This window comes from Ostrinia furnacalis, unplaced genomic scaffold (assembly GCF_004193835.3).
Source record: "Ostrinia furnacalis isolate ACB-3 unplaced genomic scaffold, ASM419383v2 OfSCF0651, whole genome shotgun sequence".
NCBI classification, from domain to species: domain Eukaryota; kingdom Metazoa; phylum Arthropoda; class Insecta; order Lepidoptera; family Crambidae; genus Ostrinia; species Ostrinia furnacalis.
The window spans coordinates 316,826-334,801 of NW_021130890.1; the positions used below are offsets into that span (position 1 = coordinate 316,826).

The 17,976-nt window shown below is 36.5% G+C and overlaps 3 protein-coding genes across 3 annotated transcripts; all 3 read right to left on the bottom strand.

Moving 5' to 3' along the window:
* Positions 1-382: 382 nt before the first annotated feature.
* On the bottom strand, positions 383-4,691 carry LOC114366646 (protein takeout-like). Its single transcript, XM_028323575.1, has 6 exons — positions 4,471-4,691; positions 3,815-4,037; positions 3,010-3,140; positions 2,047-2,199; positions 1,182-1,369; positions 383-621 (listed from the first exon to the last, which is right to left on the bottom strand). The coding sequence occupies exons 1-5, from the start codon at positions 4,535-4,537 to the stop codon at positions 1,218-1,220; spliced, it is 726 nt and encodes a 241-aa protein (XP_028179376.1). The 5' UTR covers positions 4,538-4,691; the 3' UTR covers positions 383-621; positions 1,182-1,217.
* Positions 4,692-5,719: 1,028 nt separating this feature from the next.
* On the bottom strand, positions 5,720-9,058 carry LOC114366647 (uncharacterized). Its single transcript, XM_028323576.1, has 4 exons — positions 8,841-9,058; positions 7,560-7,690; positions 6,593-6,748; positions 5,720-5,930 (listed from the first exon to the last, which is right to left on the bottom strand). Exons 1-4 carry the CDS (start codon positions 8,882-8,884, stop codon positions 5,779-5,781), a joined length of 483 nt encoding a protein of 160 aa, XP_028179377.1. The 5' UTR covers positions 8,885-9,058; the 3' UTR covers positions 5,720-5,778.
* Positions 9,059-15,914: 6,856 nt separating this feature from the next.
* LOC114366650 (uncharacterized) lies at positions 15,915-17,058 on the bottom strand (the record flags this gene model as incomplete). The annotated part of the gene is made up of 2 exons (XM_028323579.1): positions 15,915-16,233; positions 16,884-17,058. Coding segments are annotated over 2 exons (321 nt in total), but the record flags the coding sequence as incomplete, so codon positions are not given.
* Between the last annotated feature and the right edge of the window lie 918 nt (positions 17,059-17,976).

Below are 17,976 nucleotides of genomic sequence, written 5' to 3' on the forward strand. Positions count from 1 at the left end.
AACTTTGATTAATTACCCTAGGTAAGCATTGGCTCTAAATACGCGTAAGCTTGTAGACAGGCGATGGAATAATTAACAAATGGGAATTAAAATGGTTTACTAATTAAAAAAGAAATTATAATATATAGAAAAAATCACTGCGTGTGTTTCGATGATAATAGTTTTTTTACTAATGAAGTGTAAGATCTACAGGTAAGTAGGTACGTCAAAATAAAATTAATCCAGTACGCCTACGATGCGCGCTGCGATAAGCGGTTATCACGCCCTTTTATCGATTTACGCGATAAGCCCAACATTTGTTGTCTAAAATCATCGATAAGATTTTATTATCTTTATTCAAATGAGTAGTAACCATGAATTTTAAAAAACAAACACAAAAACGTTACTAATAATAACTTTAATTAATACTTTTTGCTTGTAATGACTTTAGTTTTTTTTGGACATCAAAGCATATGAGTCATTGTATGTATTTAACGTCTTAAGTATACAAAAAACATACACGAGATATTGAAGGTTGTTATTATCTATTTTTAAATTAAATGCAAAACATGGGTTTATTCCACTCTTTTTTTCTTCCTATTCAATAGGTATAAATTATTCTAATTACCTAATGTGAATAATGTAAGGATAAGAATAATGTAACGTAAGGATAAATTATGGATGTATGTGATAAACCGTCGTTGTTCTGCGAATTTTTTTAATCAAATATATGACGTATGTCACTTTTAGTCATTATTCTACGGAACTTCTGCCATGAGTACCCGTCGGATGATGAAGAAAGTTGGAGGAAATAAATAAAAAACATTGTTTATTAGGTTTCATTACTAATTAATTTATAAATAAAGACAATAGGTATCAAAGAAAATTAACAAAAATCAAGGATAGATAAACCACATCCATATACTTGTCGGCCGTTTGGTGTAGTGGTTCGAAACGGACTACTATTCCGGAGGTTGCGGGTTCGATTCCCGCACAGTACAAACATTTGTGTGCATGAACATATTTGTTTGTATTGGACTGGGTGTTTTCTATGTATAATAAGTATGTATTTACAAAAAAAAAAGTATTTAAGTATGTTTATATCCGTTCTCTAGTACCCATAGTACAAGCTTTGCTTAGTTTGGGACTAGAAGCGCAGTGTAAAATGTCCAAGGATATTTATTATTATTATTATTATTAATTAGATGTCTCACATAGGTAGGTATCTATATTATAGTTTAATCTATACTAAGGTCTTCTGGTGGGACGTGGTTGAAGAATTTCTTGACGTTCGCAATGACTCTAGTGACCAATGTCTTGACCACTGGAGGGCCGACTTCGATCACAATCTCATTGCCACTGTTTTCTATGACTTGACTGGCAGCACGACCTGGAAATATACGAAAAAATGATCAGTAAATGGTCAGTTAATTGTAATTACATCAAGCTTTACAATGCGGCTTCTTGTGTCGTTGTAGTTAGAACTATTTTGCAATTTAAAGTAAAGTTTGCGATGTAAAGTCTTTTTTTGGTATTTGGTCTGGTCAAAATCAAGGTTCACGCGTATTTGCGTAGTAGAGTCAATCGCCGGTAGGCGGCTCTCTAAAGGTACGACTGTACTGTAGGGTAAATACTGCATTTTAGGCTGTTGTAGCAAGAGTGAATTTTCTACATAAACATTTATCCTAGGTCAATGATGGTTCTTTCGTCTGTACTAAAATTTTGAGTAGGTTTACAAAGTACATAAATAAAAAAACTGGGCTTATTCAACTAGTAAATACTAGTACTATTATCTTAAATGCTTCATTGCTATTATTATCATAAAAAATAATCGGTTATTCGTCAAGACCAAGATAGGACGCAGATTCAATACATAATCGAAAAAGAACTCAAGTAACACACTGCACAGTGAACAGTCGTTTTTTTTTATGAGACCCTTGTAAATTTCTTGAGTTAAAACTTAAAGTACGTAGATTTTTTATCACGGTTTCAAGCCGAAGTCAGTGTAAACATCTTAAGCTCAAGATACTTAGTAAACAGATGCGTCATTGTTAATTGTTTACTTACCTAACACATCACTTCCTGTAAATAGGTTCTCAAATTCGACGTCAGCTTTGTCTTCCAATTCGTAGGAATGTGTGAATTTTTTAATATCCCAGTACGATTTGCCATCTTTGACCTTGTCACTTAGGGTGGCGTCAAAATTGATCAAGATTTTACCTGAAAATATAGAAATATTAATAATTGTTTGATTATGAAAATCAATACATTTTCAGTCAGTTAAGTCGACAGCCTGATTATGTTAGACTCCATTTGCTATAAAAATCTATGAAGATTTTGACAGTTCAAAAAATTACTTTATGTCATTTAATTTACTCTATGTTTTAACTCGTTATTAAAATGCAAAAACAGGGACTGACTCCTTAACTCTGTCAGCTGTAGTTTTTCCATGACTTAGTATGTAGTTAGAAAGTGGGATATTCTCCTTCTACAGGTCCTGGTGTCAATTCCCACGTGAGACATGATAAACCATTGGGTACATTGGTGCATTTTTTTCGATTTTGTACGATACCGTTATCTCGTCAATCTTAATGACCATGAGACCTCTGTTATTAATCTGCCTTTCGAAAACGGAAAAGTAAACTAAAAAGATAATTTTAAAAGTCTCCATTACTTACTCGTACACCTACTTAGTTTGCAAAATATGTTTTACCTTATGAAGTCGTAAAAGGACCTATATTGCAACAAAATTAAACAGCCTGTACCTGTAGCACGAAAAACACTAGATTTCGAATCGTTTGCGCATTCGAATCGCCATCAAAAGATTTAGTATGAAAACACAGCGCCCCTGTGAACGTGACGTAAAGTGAACTTTGTATGAGAAATGGTAGCACGAAACTAATTTTGACAATCCAGATCATCACGTTATCGTTGAGTTCGAATGCTAGGTATCGAATTTTATCGATTCGAAGACGAAAGTTTTTCGTGCTAGAGGTAGTTACTGATGACTGGTTTTAATAAGGAACTTACGTAGAAAGACATGAGTTTTGCCTTGTCCTCGGACTGTGAGTATGAGAAGTTTTCCATTCATTTCGTAGTGTCCATTGACGTCTACGTCGCACAGCACCTGTCCTTCAAGATTCGATTTCACGACGTCCCGTCTAGAGAGTAAATTATTTATTTTTAGTAATAATTACCGACCTATTTTATCTTTTTTCACACGATATAAGAGTAATCTCTTGTTAATTTATATTTTTTGATCGTTACCCGTTACCCATATGCAGTATTTAAGTTTTTAGAACGTGACAAAACATTAACACAATATTTTCTATGGAACTGGTTGTAATGGAGCAATATTGTTATTTTAAAACATAGAGGTTAAACTGTGATTTGCAATTCCTCTTTTGCAAAATAAAAAATAATAGGCAATTCGAACAAGGTGAACCACCTTGAATTTTGCATTTATACTAGTTACAAGTCTACTGTTGAAATATTTGCTGTCTTTTCCTATACACTCTGTATATTATAATAATGTAGATAGACATACAAGCTGTTTGGTAGAGGGTTAGACAAACTTCGTGGGTTTATAAAAAACAAATTAATAAGAAAAAATAATTTTAAAAAAAGTAGCTCACTTGAGGTCAAATGGGCGAATTTGTATTCTTAAAATAACTTTAGCTATACACCCACGAAGTTTGTTTAACCCTCTACCAAACACCCTGTATTATAAAGAGCATCGTTAATAGATACTCTTTAACAGATCATACAAAACTGACAAGTAAAAGCAATAGGTATATTATGAAAACGGCACAATTTGGGCGGTCTTATAACTTACTGAATTTTCTTCATAACGCAGTCCTTCAATCCCGTGAATGTCAAGTTTGACAGGAGCAGCTTCAGTCCAGACGTGCTGGCGTCAATGGTGCCCTTGTAAATCAAAGGGTCCAGCTGTTCGACTCCCAGCTCAGGTATGCCATTGGCGAAGATCGGTATCATGACTTGAGACGACTTTTGGATACATGCCGAATCAACTGCTTTACATTTCGTTAGGGATGACACTGAAAAAGAAAAAAGAAATGATAACCTTAAATCTGAACCTGATTACTTTTTAAAAAGCATTTGAGCTTGTAAGTGCTAAATGTATGTGGTGACTTGAAATGATAAACATAATCAAGAAATTAATCAATCTTTAGATAGCAAAATTCAAATTAATATTCGATTTGATTTGATTACTTGATTTGTAATTTGAAAACACAAAATCATCAACATCAGCTGATACGTTTCAGCAGTTAAGTATCTAAATACTAGTAAGTTTTGTCTAAAAAGATACCGGTTAGGTACCGGTTAGGTACCGGTATTTCTACGAACAAAGTTATTAAAATCATTTAAATATTACTTGTTGACCGGAAATCGATACGTTACATTAAACATAAAAACTTAAAAACAATAAGTAAATAAAAAATATGAACTGTAAAAATAAAAATAACTCACCCGCATTGGAAAATCCATTATCAACTATAGCCGCCAATATCAAAAAACTAAAAACGATTTTTGACATTCCGATATTTGATACGCACGTCCGTTTTCGACAGCAACTTTGCGATGTCGACTTAATGTTCCTTGGAATAGGCGCATTTATAAGGTCAGTAACTTGGCATACCTGTATACATATAAACAGCCATACATTTTTAAGTTGTGTTTGAACAACCAGTTATATACGTCATACTGAATAAAACATCAGTTTTCGACCGTTGAGATTTTTTGTAAACACTCGAAGTTGCTATAGAAATAACAAAAAAGAGCTAAAAATAATTTGATTATGGTACAAGTGCTAATATTATTATCAACATACTAACGTGCAAAAGAGTCAACAAGACTACGAATAGTTAATAGTAAGACACTTTTTATTAACTATGGATTATAATACTAAAATATTCGTAGGTTAGGAATAAAACGTAGTATAGGAAAATTACAATCATAATTTTTATTTCAACTTTTTATTAACATTATAATAAGCAATCGCTTGATAGAGAAACAAAGTGAGTATGTATAAATGCATTTTAATTAAAGCAAAATAATGTCTGAATAATGCACGGCAATACTTATTTAACTATGCAACTTCGAAATAACCATCATAATACATAGTAATCTAATAGAAGTAGGTAAAGCACTTAACTCACCCAGTGCCTAAATCAAAATCAATATCAAAAATATTTATTCAATTTAGACCACAAGTGGCACTTATGAACGTCAAAATATAGTTTATATAAAAAAAGGTAGCCCTTATGGGGCACTTTACATGTCTCCTTATCTTTGGGGTCCTACCAGCGCTTCGAGATAAACATAATATGGCAAGTGCCGGAACAAACTCACTAAGGTCACAACTAAGGTATTGGAGCGGCACGGGAGGGGTAGTTTTGACATATTATGACATGTCACAGCCTACAAATAAATAAATACATCTTTGGACAATTTCACACAGCGCCAGCTAGCCCCAAAGTAAGCAACTTAATGCTTGTGTTATGGGTGCTAGCTTAACGGATATACTACTTATATACTTTTTTTTAAATACATACATATTATACATAGTAACACCCAGACCCGTCACAGGAATTAAAATTCATCATTTCAATTTCTGCCCGGCCGGGAATCGAACCCGGGACCTCTCGGCATAGTAGTCTGCTCTGAACCACTACACCAAACGGCCGACAATCACCCTCTCATTCCGCTCCCATACCTCACTGACTGAGTTAACCTTTAAAATTTATGATTAATTTTAAGTCCAGTGCTCTCTCAGGTTTAGTCTAAGCTTAGGTCTTCTACGGGGACGTTGCTGAAGAACTTCTTGATGTTCACGACCACTCTAGTGACCAGTGCTTTGACCACGGGTGGGCCAACCTCAAGAACGATTTCATTCCCACTGTTAGCTATGACTTGACTCGCAGCTTGTCCTGGAATTGGAAACCAAATTGTATACAGAACGCAATTCATTATCATCATCATTTCGCCATAGGACGTCCACTGCTGAACATAGGCCTCCCCCAATGCTTTCCACGTTGATCTATTGGTAGCGGCCTGCGTCCAGCGCTTCCCTGCTACCTTTACGATGTCGTCGGTCCACCTTGTAGGTGGACGTCCCAGATCGCAATTGGAACGCATGATATGAGAGGGCTGAAGAAAGGGCTCAAATAAATTGGTTTATTTTTCAGTTGAAATCCTATTTCCTATCCTACTTCCTACGAATATTAAAATTGTGAAAGTTTGTATGTTAACATGTTTGTTACACTTTCACGCCAAAAAATTGGTGAACGGATTTTGATGAAACTTTACAGAATTATAACATACAGGCTATAATTTATGACGATTTGTGATAAACTAAATTTCACGCGGGTGTAACCGCGGGCAAAAGTTAGTACCTTTTATAAAGTTTTCACTATGCGTCTGATATCTAACAAATCTCAAGACCTAACTTATAAACATACGACAGATGTCCAGTTCCTCACATTAGCAGCTTAGCAATTTTGTGGACTGAATTCAACGTTATAAAAGGGTTTCTCTGTACTGGTTTTGCGGATGAAGTGTACTTCAAACACAAATTATATTTTACACAAACCTAACACGTCGTTCCCTGTAAATAAGTTCTCGAATTCCACGTCAGCCTTATCCTGAAGTTCGTAGGTGTGAGAGAATCGTTTGACGTTCCAGTACGTCTTGCCTTCTTTGCCAACTTTGTCGGCTAGATCGGCTTCAATGCTGATTAGAATTTTCCCTGAAAATAAAAAAAAAAACATTATCGGCCATCGTCAGTGGAAAAATGTCTTACCCGATGCTATTGTGAGTCCAATTTCTGTTATTAGCATTGCTAGAACTATTTTCATTTATAATTTGGTAGCTGCATTAAAGTGCATATTTTTTTCCTAATTTTGTTTTAGTTGTGACTTTGTTTTGACATTTTGTTATACGTGATAAATCTCATGTGATAAAATTGTTTCTGTATTTTTAAAGTGCTCTTAAGTACATGTCCTAGTTTTTATAGCTCACTTATTACCACTTTTTCGAGACAATTATTGTAATTAGCGTTGAGGAAGCACAATGAAACTCGACTGGCTTGACATTACCAAATGAATCAGTTTTTCAGAACTGAACTAGATTAGCTGATGTGGCTAAAAGAATATAAAATTACGAAGTTACTTAATAAGGGTTATTCAGTCGTTTTACAATTTAGCACTAAACATTGTCCACAATTTCGTACACGTCGAAATAGTTTTCTAGTTAGAGGTAGACATTACGCCATAAAAACGTGAAAAATTATCAACATCAAATAAAATGCAAATAAACCCTCTAACCTCGTTCTTTGAGATATCTTAGAGATGTCATACAATCTTTATCTGTGACGTAACAATGATTACCCTGGGTTGTACCATCTTACTTTAAAATAACAAAAATTTGCCAAATCTCGAAAAACCAAAACGCCCGTTAAAATTAAGGTGATGCGTAAGTCGTACTGTTATCAAACAAAACTGAGTCGCTTTAAAACTCAAAATTATTTTGGTAAGTAAAATGACTAAAAAGGTACTTACGAAGCACAACATGTATGTTTCCTTGTCCGCGAACCGTCACTATGAGCAGTTTACCGCTTATTTCATAGATTCCATTTGCGTCTACATCACACAGCAGCTTTCCTTCGATCTTTGATTTGGCTTTGTCTCTTCTATGAAAATGAAAAGAGTTAAAATTAACACTTCAATAATCATCATCATTAGATCATTTAGTCTATTCTGCAAGAGCAAGGCCCTTTCTAATTTATCAGAGGTAAATTAAAGATTTGAACTATACTCCCATGCTCTGCCCAGACGGGTTGATGTTCACACGTTTAACCCTTAGTCGCCTTTTATTATATCTATCCACGGAAAGAGTGCGAGTGGCCCTACTCTACTATGCCGGAATTTAATAGAAATTAATACCAGAGTAAATACAAATGGGGCAACTCACGGCTCACCGCTAATCAACGCTAAATTTTGTCAGTGTGTGCGTGCGCGCCGCATACGTATTGGCGCCCTCACATACAAACCGCGCTCGGGCGTTTCTATGAAGATGACCTACTCATTGGTATTTACTCTGTTAACACAAAAACATTCGTTAAAATGCCCCAATGAAACTATACGTAAAGGTCAATAAAGTCAAGTTCAAGACTCCATTTGATAGAAACACGTATTCAACAGGTTACTATTATATCATTTGAAACTTCTAGGTCAAACTTCCGATCATTTTTTATTAGTTTTGTTGTTGATTATTAACTTGACACTTGGAGTTTGGACAAGGCAAACGACACAACCTTGAATTTGAATATTAATAATGTGCATTACAAACGCCCTGTAATTTAAAACAAACTGAGATAGGTGCTAATACGACAATTTATCAGTTGTTTAATGTGAAGTAAAACTTATGATGAGCTATGAAGTATTTATGATATGATGGATGGTTTTCTTCAATGTTTTTGCAATACCTCTTGGCATACTCGTACTTGAGAAAACAAACAATTAAAAAGTGATGTTTGAAAATGCGGCAAGAATTCTCAAGATTCTAGATTTTAAAGATAAAGATTATATGCTATTCAACTAGGTACTTTTACAACAAGACCGTGATGTCAAATTTAAAAAAATTACGTCCCATAATATGACTGATGATTGCTGATGATAATTTGAATGGATTTATTTTTAAATATTTGAACTTGATTGTCTAGGAAAAAGTTGTTGCATTTGAGCAGTAGAATCAACCCTTTATGTTTGATCAAGTATAAAAATAACACAGTCTGTAGAACAAAATAAAACCATCAATACGATAATTCAATTACAACTTACTGAGCTTCCTTTATGACACAATCCTTCAATCCGGTAAATGTCATATTTGACAGAAGCAGCTGCAGCCCAGCGGTGCTTGCGTCAATAGTTCCTTTGTAAAGCAAAGGATCTAGCTTTTCGACGCCTAGTTCAGGAATGCCTTTGGCAAAAATTGGGATGATTACTTGAGCAGATTGCACGATGCACTTCGAATCAGCTGCTGTACATTTTGTTATCGATGATACTGAAAAAAATATTCATCATTATTTTTAAAAAATACTAGCTGACCCGGCGAACTTTGTTCCGCCTTAATGGCAATAAATAAGCAGACGTTTTTTTTAATTTCGAACGGGATAAAAAGTATCCTATGTCCTTCTCCTGGCTCTAAACTACCTCCCTGACAATTTTCAGCTAAATCGGTTCAGCCATTCTTGAGTTATAAGTGGAGTAACTAACACGACTTTCTTTTATATATCCGTCCACGTGGACGAAAACCAAAATCTTGCAAAAATGTTATGCTAGTATTAGTCCACTTAATTATCTAAGATTTCTATACAAAAACTTTAATAAACCCTTAAAATAGTGTTTATTATGCTAATAATTAGACATACGTGCCAAAACATTACGTTAAAGTAGCTAAAACAGTAATTAAACATACCATGAAAGTTCCCTACCGACACGTTTTTTCTCTAACTTGACGACGTTTTCCATTCACCTGTGTGCAGCAGCAACTTCCGTAGATTTTTTTGGAGTTATTACTTATCAAATTACATTTTCATGCAGGCAGAACTGTTACTTAGATATTATAGATTGTAACAAGTCCAAACTTGCACGGAAAGTTAGGTTTGTATTCTAATTTTCCGTATTTGTTTGTGGCAAGTCGGTCAAATGGACGAAAACAGGAGCTGGACGGAAAACCGGCGCAATTACCCTACACGTTACTGAAATAGCGTCACGGTTCCAATAACACGTTTGGATATGCACTTTGGAAATTGCTCATAAACTTCTAGTTCTATTTTGTCAACACTTCGCAAAAAACTGACAACAAAATGGGCTGACTAAAGATAGCACGGAAAAAGGGGGTGCGAATTTTTAGTAAAATATTGATAAGGTATCAATGAGACGTTTTCTGCCCGCGCCGATTTTAGTCTGCATCGCAAAGAATTTTCGGCAGATTTTCTTATCAGAATAGCTAACCAATAAATTTATCAGACAGACAAAATTACGAAAATTACTTTCGTGGCAAAATTGCCTAATGTAAAAGTAGACTCATTTTTACGAGTACAAAAGGGTTCAAAATTGGAATCTTGGATTACTAGTAGCCCTTCTGGGTTGCGATACAACTTTAACTGATTGATTTCAGTAAACGTCGGTCATAAAAATATTCACCTAAATAAACTTATCAACTAACAGTTTATTCAGTACCTAGTTGCTATAACACACAAGGATAAGACACAAATCGATTAAGTTACTGATTCTGAGTCGCTCCTAAAAATTTGACAACTGTGCAAAATATCCCTGTATGATTGTTGGTAATCACCATCACTCACGTACCTAATCAAATGTTGTACCTATTCTTTCGCCCAGTTGTGTAACCTACTCAGGGTGGTAGTTTCTCGTAAGCTCACATAGTTGCTCGTAAGCTTCTCAAAAGTTTTTTAATATCCGTTCTTCCTACGAGCGGAATTCAATACCTCGCCTTCGCACTTCAATAGACAAAGGTAGGGAATGGGATTCTTTCTTTTATGGTGGTCACAGAAACAATAGCCTGTATCTCTGAAACTTTCCAATAGTTTTCCAGATTTTTCCACTCTTCCAGTGTGCAAGCCAAAAGCTTATTTTTTCCACTTTCAAACTAGGAGCCTAACTAGCAATTTTCTGTCTGCTGAATCACTTTATAGTATCAATTAGTTTCCTAACTCGACCTTGTTAACGTAGCGGTTAATTAGTTAGGTTACTACAATCACACATTCAATTTCAACCAGAGGCTTATGAAATAGAAGTATAATTAACTAATTAATAAAGAATTGTGTAAATTGTGTTTAGTACACCAACTACCTACCAACCAATACTAGGTAATTGATTGATAGCGACATAAATGGGCTCAAAGTATAATTAAATTTCCTTCAAATTCCTAAGTTTCAGGCCAACTCTCCGAGGTAAAAAAGCTATCTAGGACGTATTTCTCCTCCCCCAGCTGAAAGTGGTCTTCTGCAGGATAAAAGCAAGGCACTTCCCGCATATTTTAATGAGGTCAACGGTCCAAGTGGTTAAGGTCTGCCATGATTGTAACTCTAGTGGCGTAGTTACACTATCGAATCAGTTAGTGTAACTTACATGGCCCGCAGAATGGCTAGTATTAAGTGGCAGTTGGCGTGGCACATAGCTCGCAGAGCTGATGGCAGCTGGGACAGAAAAGTTCTCAAGTGGCGACCATGAGCCGGAAGACGTAGTGTGGGCAAGCCTCCCACTAGGTGGACCAACGATTTAGTGAAGGTCGCGGGAGGTGCCTGGATGCGGGCGGCGCAGGACCGGTCTTTGTGAAAATCCTTGGGGGAGGCCTTATAGCTAGCAGTGGACGTCATTAGGCTGAAACGAACGAACGGAGTTAGTTTAAACTGTAAACAATTCTTCATTTGGCCATGCGTCCATACTTCCCATGTGCGTATTCGCGCTAGTGTTCGATCAATTTCGTGTAGTGTAACTGCGCCCTATAGAACTTTTCTGCCACAACATCGTCTGTTCAAGGCCAAGCGCCGCCCACTGTCACTTGCGACTGCGAGACATCACTAATTACAGATTTTGATAGTTAACTGGTATTTAATTAGATAAATAACTGACCTGTCGACTTGTCTCTGGTACCTTTTCCGTATCACTTTTTTCAATAGTAGGGTTGATATCAATAGAGTACAAAGAGGAACGTCTGTCCTTTTCCATGGCTGTGAATGACTGCCGAACTATCCCAGCCCATTGCGTGTGGCCAAGTACCCATTATTTAGGGGTGAGAATATTTAGGGGCCAGAATATAGCAAAATTATCAAAGAGGGTCAAGGCAACATCATTATTTTGCTTACAAGATGGTTTGCGACATGCGAACATCTCTACATCAGGCCTCCCGAACACATAGCCATTGTGAAGAGTGTAGGCTTAATTTTCTATTTACCTCATTAAAAATTAGAGAGGGTCATCCTACTGCAGTCATCACTAAATCACCTGATGATGATGATGATGATTTAGCACTCGAACCGCTTGCGCCTTTGTATTGAACTGAATCAAGCAGAAAATATACTTCCCGGCTACCCCGAAAAACACATGAAATTGTAAATAAAAACCGTCAAACACCGAAATTTAAACCGGCCAAACCGTAGTCAGAAGTTAAAATAAGCCAAGTGACAACTGGAATGTAATTTAACGATCTCCAATTAAAACTTTGTCGTTATTAGTTTTAACGTTTTGGGGGCTTGAATGAGGCCTTTCAAGGGCCAAAATTGGCCCTTAGACTAGAATATTGACCCGCGGTTCTTATTTTGGCAACCCTTGTTTTACTATCACCATTCATTCATTACATTACTTACTTAAATTAACGCTTTATTAATCTAGCTGTGCCCGTAACTTCGTAGTTTCGTACGTGTAAAAATAGTTTGAATAATATTTCCTGTATTTGCAACATTTTTCTTTACTGCTCCGCCCGTATTAGCTGTATGGTGATGTTATAGAGCCTAAAGCCTTCCTCAAAAAATGGACTATTCAGAACCAAAGTAATTTTTCAAATCGGACCAGTAGTTCTTGAGAATTAACGCGTTCAAACAAACTCTTTGCAACTTTTAAGTATAGATATTTCACTAATGGCCTCAAGAGAGAGCCAAACCCACGGACAGTTAATTTTGTAGTATTTGACCTTCATACTTGATTAATTTTGACACCCAAATTCTTAAAATCTTGTGGCAAGTTAATAATGGTGTGACAATTGAAAAATAATACTAAAACAAGGTAGGTATCTACTATCAAAGCTAGACCTAAAAACAATCTAGATTCGGGACTTTCCGATGAAGTTCTAGAGAAGTAAATCTATTTTGGTAGCAATGTGGTCTCAATCGTAACTACATCGTTTCATTAGAAACCTTACAGCTTTCGATTACGTTGGACTGTGGATTAATGTGGCTATACGTATTTATACCTAATATGTACGAGTGTATCATAAGAAAATCCTGCCAACGGTGTCTGTGACAGGAGGACCTGCATTAACAGACTCATCATCATCATCCTTAACGTCATCATCATTCAGCCTTTATCGATCCACTGTTGGAACGGGACTATTCCCACCTCTCGTTCCCGCCGCTGCAACTCCTGTGTAGCCAGGATCTACAGCTTGACCGCCAATAAAAACCCAACCAGTGAAGGCAGACTGCTGGACGAAAGACTCCCCAAAATAAAGCACGATCTCCCGCATTTATCCTCCTGTTCTGCCAAACATAATCCAGAGATCATCAGGCCATCAAGCAAGCGGTAATTTTGCCAACTCTATGGTAAGTTTGCCGATACGCGAACCAGTTTCCTCCGCTTTTCTCATTAAATATTCCTACATACATATGTGTACTACCTATTACCACAGAATAATAATAAGTAGGTACTACGTACAGAAGTTTTACTTCGCAAAGGTATTTAAAAAAATGTATGCTCAATGTCATTAACAATATGGTGTAATTTAGCCTGTCTCAAGAATCAAGCACCATTTTGTTGACAAACGTCGATCGGCACTGCGCCGAAGCTATAGGGCTGACTTCGGTAAAATGATGTGACGTGAGGTGCCAAACTGCGGAAAATGGCNCGGATTTGAGCAAGTATAGCTAGCAAAGGCGAGAACATTTTAAAATACTAATAGATTAAACAATTTCTACAAGAGAAATGATAATCTAACCAAAATTCTATATTAAAAATTATATTAATTTAAATTGTATTATCAGATATAAATTAAATTGAATTGAAATATTAAATAAAATTGAAATAATATAAATTAAATTGAGTTGATATAAATAAAATTGAATTGATATAAAATTAAATTGAATTGATATAAATTAAATTGAAATAAATTATAAATGGAATGAATTGAATTGGATTAAATTAAATAAAAAATTTCTTGTCGTCTAAGTTTACAATTAATAAATTTAAAAAAAATCCAAAACGTTAAATCCGTTCTGCTCTATGGGTGTGAAACGTGGAAAGTCACCAAGGTTATCTCGCACAAGCTGCAGGTCTTCATCAACCGCTGCCTTCGCCGAATTCTCGGCATATGCCCGTATACAGTATATACTGGCCCGAGAAAATCTCCAACGTCGAGTTATTGGAACGCTGCCACGAAATTCCGATCGACCAGCACATCAAGCGCCGCAAGTAGAACTGGATTGGCCACACTTTTCGAAGGGACCCCGATCACATCCCTAAGCAGGCTCTGGATTGGAATCCCCAAGGAAAACGCAAACGTGGTCGACCCAGGCAAACTTGGCGGCGCACTGTAGCGGACGAGGCGAAGAAGATCGGCAAGACCTGGAGCGAGAACAAGCGAGAAGCTCAAGACCGAACGAGATGGAGGGCTGTTGTGGACGCCCTCTGCCCCATCTAGGGGACATAGGACCATAAGTCAAGTAAGTCAAGTCATATGAAAATTACAATCACAATTTTTATTTTATCTTTTTATTAACATTATAATAAGCAATCGATTGACATAGAAACAAAATAATTATGTGTATGTGTAAATGCATTTTAATTAAAGCAAAATAATGTCTGAATAATGCATGACAATACTTATCTATACTTATAATAAATCTGTAGAGAGGTCAATTCTGTACATGAAATATATTTTCAAAATAACTATCAGGGGGTGATTAGTGATCGATACTGATGCCAAAAATGCAATCAGTAAAATTTTTGTCTGTCTGTCTGTCTGTCTGTCTGTCTGTCTGTCTGTATGTTCCTTATAGAAACAAAAACTACTTGACGGATTTTAATGAAACTTGGTACAATTATTCTTCATACTCCTGGGCAGGTTATAGGATACTTAGGAATTCCCACGGGAATGGGAATTGGCGGGAAAATCGTTTTGTATGAAAAATCTGAACCGCTTAAGTTAGACGCTTGAAATTCGGCATGCAGGTACCTTAGTAAACTTAAAGCTTAGTTACAACAGAATATTGCAAAATTCCCACGGGAACGGGAGTTAGCGGGAAAAAACATTTGTATGAAAAATCTAAACCGCTTAAGTTAGACGCTTGAAGTTTGGCATGCAGGTACCTTAGTAAACTTAAAGCTTAGTTACAACAGGATATTGCAAAATTCCCACGGGAACGGGAGTTAGCGGAAAAAAACATGTGTATGAAAAAATCTAAACCGCGTAAGATAGATGAAGGGGGTAAAACGGGATCCACGCGTACGAAGTCGCGGGCGGCCGCTAGTTTAAATTATAATTATTAAGCTTTGCATTATAATAACTATGCAACATCGAAATATCCATCATAATACATAGTAATCTAATAGAAGTAGGTAAAGCGCTTAACTCAGCCAGTGCCTAAATCAAAATCAATATCAAAAATATTTATTCAATTTAGACCACAAGTGGCACTTAAGAACGTCAAAATATAGTTTATATAAAAAAAGGTAGCCCTTATGGGGCACTTTACATGTCTCCTTATCTTTGGGGTCCTACCAGCGCTTTGAGACAAACATTTAATATGGCAAGTGCTGAGAAGAAACAGGTAACTTTGACATATTATGACATGTCACAGCCTACAAATCTGAAATTTCGCTGACAATTGACCGTCATAAAACACCTTCTCATTCCGCTTCCATACCTCACTGACTGAGTAATAATATAATAATAAATTAATAATAATAAATAACTTTATTGTGTCTTAAACAATGCTCATGGTATCTTGACGATAAAATTACATTAAACAATAGGAGAACGTCTATACTAAAGCCTGGTCCGTGAGCACGTAGAATCCCGTCCAATGACCCCAAGCTGTTCATCCTTGTCGCTCGCACGTAATTATGTTGCTGTCGCGCTCGCACACTCACTGCGGGCGCGCGTCGCACAGTCGCGACAGCAATATAATTACGCGCGAGCGATAAGGATTGGTAGCTTGGGGTCATTGGACAAAATTCTACGTGCTCCCGGACCAGACTATAGTTACATTTAAACTGTAGGGACATTGTGAAGACTGAGATTATCTTTAAAATTTATGATTGATTTTAAGTCCAGTGCTCTCTCAGGTTTAGTCTAAGCTTAGGTCTTCTACGGGGACGTTGCTGAAGAACTTCTTGATGTTCACGACGACCCTAGTGACCAGTGCCTTGACCACCGGTGGGCCAACCTCAAGAACGATTTCATTCCCACTGTTGGCTATGACTTGACTCGCAGCTTGACCTGGAATTGGAAACCAAATTGTATACAGAACGCAATTCATTATCATCATCATTTCGTCCACTGCTGAACATAGGCCTCCCCCAATGCTTTCCACGTTGATCTATTGGTAGCGGCCTGCGTCCAGCGCTTCCCTGCTACCTTTATGATGTCGTCGGTCCACCTTGTAGGTGGACGTCCCAGATCGCAATTGGAACGCATGATATGAGAGGGCTGAAGAAAGGGCTCAAATAAATTGGTTTATTTTTCAGTTGAAATCCTATTTCCTATCCTACTTCCTACTAATATTAAAATTGTGAAAGTTTGTATGTTAACATGTTTGTTACACTTTCACGCCAAAAAATTGGTGAACGGATTTTGATGAAACTTTACAGAATTATAACATACAGGCTATAATTTATGACGATTTGTGATAAACTAAATTTCACGCGGGTGAAACCGCGGGCAAAAGTTAGTACCTTTTATAAAGTTTTCACTGTGCGTCTGAAATCAAAGAAATCTCAAGACCTAACTTATAAACATACGACAGATGTCCTTCGTCACATTAGCAGCTTAGCAATTTTGTGGACTGAACTCAACGTTATAAAAGGGTTTCTCTGTACTGGTTTTGTGGCGAAAGTGTATTAAAAGCACAAATTATATTTTACACAAACCTAACACGTCGTTCCCTGAAAATAAGTTCTCGAATTCCACGTCAGCCTTGTCCTGAAGTTCGTAGGTGTGAGAGAATCGTTTGACGTTCCAGTACGTCTTGCCGTCTTTGCCAACTTTGTCGGCTAGATCGGCTTCAATGCTGATTAGAATTTTCCCTGAAAATAAAAAAAAACATTATCGGCCATCGTCAGTGGAAAAATGTCTTACCCGATGCTATTGTGAGTCCAATTTCTGTTATTAGCATTGCTAGAACTATTTTCATTTATAATTTGGTAGCTGCATTAAAGTGCATATTTTTTTCCTAATTTTGTTTTAGTTGTGACTTTGTTTTGACATTTTGTTATACGTGATAAATCTCATGTGATAAAATTGTTTCTGTATTTTTAAAGTGCTCTTAAGTACATGTCCTAGTTTTTATAGCTCACTTTAGTGTCCGACCGAATGTTCGGTTTCGGTTTCGCTTTCGGTTGAGTTTCGGTAAAAACACGAGTTTCGGTTTAGTTTCGTTTTCGGCGGCAAACTTGCCGAAACTACGACCGAAACCGAATGTGCATTCGGGAGTTTCCGCGCTGTTATCGGTCATGTTCGGCGCGTTGAATGAGTGGATGAATCGGATCAGAGCCAATGTCGTGATTCGCTTGCTTGTTTGTTTGCTGTTAGTTTTGTTTTGTTGTGGTGGCGAGTTTCCGAGTGATTTATTTTGAATTTGATAAGTTTAATCTCGTTTTATGTCGTTATAACATAAGAGCGGGTGTAAACATAAAAAAAAATTCAATATGACTGATAAAAGTATAATCAAGTTTAATCTAACCTATACATTTTTTTTTTGGTTCGCAAATGCTATACGTAAACAAGCATTAGTTAAGTAGTTAGTAATGACTATAGTGCATTTCATGGTGATAATGATAATATTATGGATTCAGAGTTTCAAAGTTCATTTTAGTATTTATCACCAAGGTATCCAAGTGGCAAGTACAGTCGCGGAATGAAAAGGTTCGTCATCTTAGTGTCGGTTTTCGCTTGCACTAGGTACTGAGAGTCAAACCTGCCAACATGACAGTGCAAGAAACAGTGCTGCTAACATTG